Source organism: Myxocyprinus asiaticus, chromosome 3 (genome assembly GCF_019703515.2).
Source record: "Myxocyprinus asiaticus isolate MX2 ecotype Aquarium Trade chromosome 3, UBuf_Myxa_2, whole genome shotgun sequence".
NCBI lineage: Eukaryota > Metazoa > Chordata > Actinopteri > Cypriniformes > Catostomidae > Myxocyprinus > Myxocyprinus asiaticus.
In genome coordinates this window covers 24,097,739-24,105,293 of record NC_059346.1, presented here as the reverse complement: position 1 = coordinate 24,105,293, position 7,555 = coordinate 24,097,739, and the positions used below count along the sequence as shown (strand labels likewise).

The 7,555-nt window shown below is 41.9% G+C and overlaps 1 protein-coding gene across 1 annotated transcript; it reads right to left on the bottom strand.

Moving 5' to 3' along the window:
• Positions 1–6,697: 6,697 nt before the first annotated feature.
• On the bottom strand, positions 6,698–7,555 carry LOC127425116 (mitochondrial import inner membrane translocase subunit Tim8 A-like). The gene is made up of 2 exons (XM_051670775.1): positions 7,343–7,555; positions 6,698–7,255 (listed from the first exon to the last, which is right to left on the bottom strand). Exons 1-2 carry the CDS (start codon positions 7,460–7,462, stop codon positions 7,088–7,090), a joined length of 288 nt encoding a protein of 95 aa, XP_051526735.1. The 5' UTR covers positions 7,463–7,555; the 3' UTR covers positions 6,698–7,087.

The window sequence follows — 7,555 nt, the reverse complement described above, 5'->3', positions numbered from 1 at the left end:
TAGAGCTTCTGAAGATTGAGCCATCAAAGCTAACAAACTTATTTAGTGTCTAAGACCAAAGTGATGGGGCTTTAGACATTATGTCCACATTTATGATTAAAGATAAATATTTGAATGGTTTACATTTGTGACACAAAATCTATTAAACCACATATAGCCATTGTATTATATACTGTATGGACTTGAGAATATATAGTGCTGCTATGTATCTTATATAATATTAGGAAGTTTTTTTTACCCACACACACAGTGTATATGGTACAGTGCCCAGTCAGCTTTCATCAGAACATCCAAGACTACTTGAAAGGACCCTGTAGGCTTCCTGTATGCTCTGATAACCAATTTAGGGCAATAAGCTAACCTATCTGCTTCCTGACTTTAATTAGAATAGCTGAAAGCAGCATGCATGATTTACACACACAAAGTTCTATCAAAGACCACTTTGTACAGAGCACGCTCAACAACAAAGGAGGGCATAGCCTCAAAGCCAAGAAGTATACCTCTTTTGCCCTAAAACTAATCCCGTCCTATGGAGTTACCTTACAATATGGTATTGTTAGGATTAGAAGGCAAAATGTCTTGGTTATGTATGTAACCTTGGTTTCCTGAGACTCAGTACACTTGACATTGCGTCACTAAGCTGACGCTATGGGGAGTGTCCTTCTATATGACCTAGTTGATACCTTTCTACAATAACGGCAATTCTAAAATTGGCTATGGTGTTTAAGCCCTGCCCTTTTAGGCACGAAGCTGTCCAGTATAAAAGCAGGTGTGCAGACACCATTCCTCAGAATTTTCTGACTGAGGGACTAGAACGCATCGGCTTTTCTGGGTTTGACAGTGGTTTTTGAAAGACCCAGACCAAACTCCAGACATGATTTGTCAACTGACAGAGCTTGCAAATCACCGACCCGTTTTTCTGAGGTCAAAGCCAGCAGTGATGTGGTCTTAAGAGAAAGCACACACAATTCAACATAGTCCAGAGGATCGAAGGGAGGCCCTGCAAGCACTTTTAGGACCAAAGTTAGGTCCCAAGTCAGGACTGTAGCCGGGCGAGGGGGATTTAGCTACCCTGCCCCTTAAGGAATTATGATTAAATCATGTTTGCCTATAGAGGTGCAGGCTTCAGATATAGTCGCCACATAAACTTTGAGCATTGACGGAGTGAGCCCTGTGTCCAATCGCTCTTAAAGAAATTTAAGAATTTCAGGTATGGGGCAGTCCACTGTGTCTTTGCCATGTGAAAAGCACTGAGCCAGTCCATTCAAAGGCCACATGTGTAGGCTTCACAGCTCTGGCTGGGGATGCCATATCATGCCTTGTGTTTGAGAGAGAACTCTCTTTAGCGGTATTTCCCATGGAGGCCCATCCAGTATTTCTACCATCTCCAGAAACCAGGACTGATTGGGCCATTTCGGCACAATTAACAGGACTGTTTTTATGTCCACTCAGACTTTGCTGATGAAAGAATGGAGGCGCACCAGTGGAAAGCCATACTTAAATTTAGCCGGCTATATGTGAGCCAGCGTGTCCTGGTGACTTATATACACCACTACTGTTCTGAACGAATCAGAATGTGGTGATTCACGTTGTCAGAATGAAAAGCTCTCAAAGCTAGAAAGACAGCCAGTAGCTCTAGGCTGTTGACATGCCATGCCTGTTTCGCACCTGTTCAGGTGTCGAAAGTAGGTGTCCATCACATACTGTGCCCCAACCTGTTTTGGATGCATCTGTGATAGCACTTTCTTTCTAAAAATTTGACCCAGCATAACACCTTGTTGGTAGAAAGCCGGCGATGTCCATGGTGCTAGAGCAGCCAGACAGCGGCGAGTCACCCAAGGCTCCAGGCGCAATATGGAACATTGTTTGAGTCAGTACTGGAGTGGTCTCATGTGTAACAGACCTAACGGTATGATGGCAGATGCTGATGCCATAAAACCCAGCATTCTCTGAAATGACATCAGTGGTAATGTTTTTCCAGTTTGAACTGAGACAGACACCGAAGAATGGTCTGTACGCACTCATTCGTGAGGTGCGCACGCATGCTCATGGAGTCAAGACGAACTCCTAAAAAGGAGATTTACTGGCTGGGGAAAAGTGTTTTTTGCCCAGTTGACATTAGACCAGATTTTCCATATGGCAAAGCAGCAAGTCTCTGTGTTCTCTCAGTAGTGCCTCTGGTTTGCTAGTAATAAACAATTGCTGAAGTTATTCAAAACACACACACCGTTCATTTTCAATGGGGTGAGTGCCGCCTCGATACATTTCAAACGTGTGGGGAGCCAGAGACAGACTGAAATTAAGGACTTTAAATTGATACGCAGTTCCCTCAAATGTGAATCTAAAAAGCCACCTGTAACTCAGTGCAATTGGTACATGAAGTACGCGTCCTTCAGATCTATTGACGCAAACCAGTCCTGAGGACGGATGTGTGATAAGATCGGAGTTAACATTTTGAATGGACACATCACGAGTGCAGGATTCAAGCGTCTCAGAACTAGAATGGGCCGAAGCCTGCCGTCCTTCTCCAGAACGAGGAAATAAAGGCTGTAAATACCACTGTGTGTCACAGTCTGGGGCAGTCTCTATTGTGTTTTTTGTGAGGAGACTGCAAATCTCTGCACACAATACCGGCACATCCGCCGGTGAAGCGAGGTGGCTGGCTTACAAACTGAATCGTATAACCGTGCTTGATCATTTTAAACACCCAGTCTAACATGCCCGTGATGACTTGCCATGCATACGCACAGTGGGACAACAAGCTTATTAATTCCTCTGAAACAACCTCTATCGTGTTCTTTGCGAGAAGATTGTGCATTTCGGCTCATAACACCAGCGCATCTTCAGACGGAACCGTGGAAGACAGAACACCGTTGAAACGGGGCAGCCGATGCGCAAATTGGATCGTATAACCATGTTCGATCGTTTTTAGCACCCAGTCGGAAATGCCCATAAAGGCTCGCCACACGTCCGCATAATGGGACAGAGGGCAATTTGGTTTGTTCATTGTATGATATAGTGCGCCACTCACCATTGGGAAGTGTTTGTGCATAATGTGTGGGCTTTGAAGTGGAAAAGCTCTTTATTGAAAAAGTGTGAGCGACTCGTGCATGTGCAACTAACGCTGTACTCTTTTTTGCATTCTTTATTGCATGTGATTGAATGTGACACAGAAACATCATATTGAACAACATTTTGAACAACAATATTCCTTTCCCGACAAACAGCATTTAGGAAGAGGGGAACAGCATTGTGTATCAGGAGCGCTTTTGCTGAGCAGGTGGGGTTTTCCCCTCGGTGCAGGGCTTGCGCTGAGGCGGCTGCCTTTGTTTGGGCCACGGCTTGCATGGCTTTACCAGCGGTGATGTTTGGCGGCACTGAGGCAGCAGGCGTGGGGTTTTTAGCCGGGCGCTGGCCCGAGACAGAGCGGGAGCAAGCCGGTTGTGATGAAGTACTGCTCCATTTTGGCATAAAATATCTCAAAGCCTGTGAGTGTTGCAGAGATGTGACATAGCGCTCAGCAAATCTATCCACAGAGCCACCGAAAAGGGCGGCTGGAGACACCAGAGCATCAAATAGAGCGGCTTTTTCTGCATCATGCATATCCGCATTTTTCATTGACCATTTGCCAGATGCAGCGAGAGACATACCAGCATCAGAATCGCCAAACATGATGAGGCTGTGCACTCCAGCAAAGGGCCGAAGCTCGTCACGTACATACTAGGGATGCAACAATACAGTTAGCCCACAGTTCAATACATACCTCCGTTTTTTAACCACGGTTTTCGGTTCGGTTCTGATGGCTTGGCACATTAGAGTGTTTTTTGTTATTCTATGCTTAGGCGACAGGAACAGTACGAGGTTAAGGAGAAAAAAATACTATTTTTTATTGCAATACTCTTTCTTTATTTTACTTAAAAGCAACAACAAAAATGTTCCACTTGTACGCTTTCCTAGTGTATTGTATAATATAAAATAAATATAAAAATTAACACTGGCAGCTCACAGCTGCTGCTAGCCAATATACAAACTGGGGAACACATGAATTCCTAAATTTAAAAAAATAAACATACATGTAAACATAAATTTACCATTTCAAATAAACGTACCTTTATTTCAGTAAACATACATTAACCATCTCAATTAAACTTACCAATACTCCAGTACAATAGCCTTCATTCAGAATGTAAAGTGCAATATCACTTAAGTCAGCTATCTAATCCTGTATTTTGAGGTTCTTCTGTAAAAAGATAAGCCTGTCAACATTCTCTGCAGCAAGGCGAGAGCGGTTTGCACTTACAATGTCTCTGGCAGTGGAGAAAATTCTCTCACTCGCAACAGAGGTTCCTGGGACACAGAGGTGTTGTTGTGCAGCTTTTGCTACATGGGGGAACTTGCATTCATTTGTTTTCCACCACATGAATGGATCAGCATCCACATGAATACTGTCTGCTAACTTGTATGTGGTGACTTCCTCCTCAATGATCTGGGGAAAGGGCTTGGTCTGTTGTTCCTCTGTTCTGAAAAGCTCTCCAAATACCTCTGACATTGTTGTCTTCTTGGGAGGGGGAAGAGGATGGATTTTCTTCCTCTGTGGAAGCATTATACTCAACGGCAAAACTGAAATGTCCCCACACCACAAATTTGAAAGACGGTGGTGCTTCCTCGTACTGCACCGCTCGCCATGTTAAAGTGTCAAATCTGACACCAGCATTGCAAGCATGGTTAAGCGCCCCCTAACTTTAGTGCAGTGATTGGATATTTAATCGCGTCTCCTCATCTCAGCACGTAGACTCACGAGCACACACAATCAGAGCCAATTCTGAGAGAAATAAAACGCACGGAAATTATTTATACGCAAAACCGCAATTCACAAGCGTTTACTGAACCGTGGATGTCGTACGGAATGGTTCAATATTATATTGAGAATTGTGGCATCCCTATTACATACTGTATCGGCATAGACGCAGTATATGGAGATTGAGGGGCTCGCGGGGCGTGCACCGGCACGAGATCCACCTCAGATTCATCCTGCTTTGATCCCTCAGGAGAGTGCGGGAGGCTGAATTGTCCTTCAGAATGAGGGCGATTCATGGGCGAAGCATCTTGAGACTCATGCCTTTACAGTGAGGGCAGTCTGTCTCTATGGGAGCTGTCTCAGCGTGGGTATGGCCAGTGAATGCAGCTCTCATGCTGATCTGACGCAGGATGTGTCCATCACATAATGAACACTTACGGAACGACATATTTAAAAAGATCCCACCCGCTGACTCGTGTATGTTGACAGCAAAGTAGTAGAAGGCTTCTAGACAAGAGATGAATCGCTGTCTTGAAGAAAATTCTGAGGAATGGTGTCTGCGTGCCTGCTTTTATACCGCATAGCTTCGCGCCTAAAAGGGCGGGGCTTTAACACCATTGCCAATTTTAGAATTGCCGTTATTATAGAAAGGTTTCAACTAGGTCGTATAGAAGGACACTCCCCATAGCATCAGCATAGTGATGCAATGTCAAGTGTACAGAGTCGTAAGTGAACCAGCTTTTCAGGTAGACATGACACAATACTCAATCTAATTAACTGGCTTTTTACTAGTGTAATTTTACACTATATGTCCCATTTTTATATAGTAGTACAGACAATAGATATGAAATTAGTTGTAATATTACATTTCCATAAATGTCTACACTGACTGTGTGAAAAATTAACTTCAATGGTATTCAGCAAACAACACCAGTGAAGTAACTCTGTGACAACAGAATTGTTATCTTTTTTCGATCACACTTTATATTTATGACAAATTATGTCATTATGATGCCATCTGTACAGATAAGCTTTCTGATTTTCTAGAAGTGAATGCTTACGCCAGGTAAACTATTGAGAAAACACAAAACATGCTGTTGAGCAACTCATGCTAAACAGGTTATCATATCATCACTGCTTTTTTACTTGTTAAAAGTTTTTTTTTAATTATTTTTATTAAGAACACCAGAAAAATTTAGACACCATTTGATGATGAAATTAAATACAACTTTAAAACATGGAATTCTAGAAAATTAGTGAAAAAAAGGATTTGGGGGGTAAAAAAAGTTTAAGCAATGTATACATAATTGAGAAACATTTGAAAGAAACATGCATTTCTTTTCATATTATTTACATTGAAATTTAACTTTAAATAGGCTAAATGAGTGTGTTAAATTGCATATTACCAGATTATTGCCGTGGTATCTAAATTGGTATCGAGAACTGTGAAATTTCACCGGTATCGGTACAGACTACTGAAATTTTGGTATCGTGACTACACTACACTGCTTAATGTTTGGGGGTTTTCCCCGCCATTAATGTCCTAATTTCACTCATTTCAAAAATGGACAAGAGAGGATAAGGTCTGATGTATTCAATTAGATGGTTTTCAAATAGTAGCATTATATTAAAACTGGATACATTTTAGAAAACGTGCACATCCAACCCAATTTGGGTACAAATGTAAGATACAATGCAGAAAACTGGAGAAAAATAGTAAGGTCAAAGAATTTCTTCAGGTTTTCATCAGGCAAAAACATTTTAGAAAACTTTGCAGTTATTCAATATAATTGTATGTATTTTATATATATATATATATATATAATTATTATTATTATTTATTTTTAATCTGCCATGCATCCTGCATTATAACCAAGGAAGTAATTCAAAACAAAAAAGTATTTTAAAAGTCATCTCTTTATTAAAGTTCAATTGCATAAATTGAAGATAATCCACTTTGAAACTTATGATTTAAGTTCACAATCGAACCCTGGTTAGTTTTACAGATGTGGAGTATTGTTGTGATGCAAATAATACTGCAAAAAGGAAACTACGTGTCCTGATGACAATAGCCATCAAACAATCGTTCGTCACTGCACTGTTGCGAATACTCTTTGCTGGCTGTTCCAATGGATCAGCTATACTCTCATAAACGTTTATTGTTAGATTGTGAGACAAGGCTTTGGGCATTACAGTAAGTCTCTTAGATGCACCACGGGAAAGCAAACAGGACACCATGAAAATAAAAAGAATATGTGCCAACTGTCCTTGAGGACACTCTGTCCTTCATCAATGCGCGCCCTTCTGGACCATCTGTGTAAAGCGATTCGTGATGGTGAGGGTTGTGTCGATGAAACGTTCCACGCAGCTTACGAGACACGTCTCAGTTCGTGAGTCCAATTTGCTACTCGGTTTGTCCACACACTTATCCCAGCAAACATCAGTAAAGTTGTGAACCTACAAAAACAGTGTTACACACATTCAATATGCGAGACTCGCTAACTGGTGTTCAATGATTCAGTAGAGCACTGATTAGCAAATTACCTGCGCTTGAAACTGCGCTTTCTGCTGCTCTACAGCAATCAGACGCTGAAGCTCCGAAGCATCGGTAGATTCTGACAAACTAGCCGACGGCATGTCAAAGCGTGAACTAAAATCTGCCATGACAACAGTTTTCTCGCAGATTATTAACACTAGGACATGTGGAGGATAAAGCGACTCTACTGACAGCCGTTGAAGTTCAGGCAACGACTTCCG

Bases quoted from the DNA above. Each gene is read 5' to 3' on its own strand.
- LOC127425116 (XM_051670775.1), bottom strand. From the start codon at position 7,462: ATGGCAGATTTTAGTTCACGCTTTGACATGCCGTCGGCTAGTTTGTCA. The intron at 7,256-7,342 runs GTAATTTGCTAA...CTGTTTTTGTAG, and splicing joins AAGCGCAGTTTCAAGCGCAG to GTTCACAACTTTACTGATGT.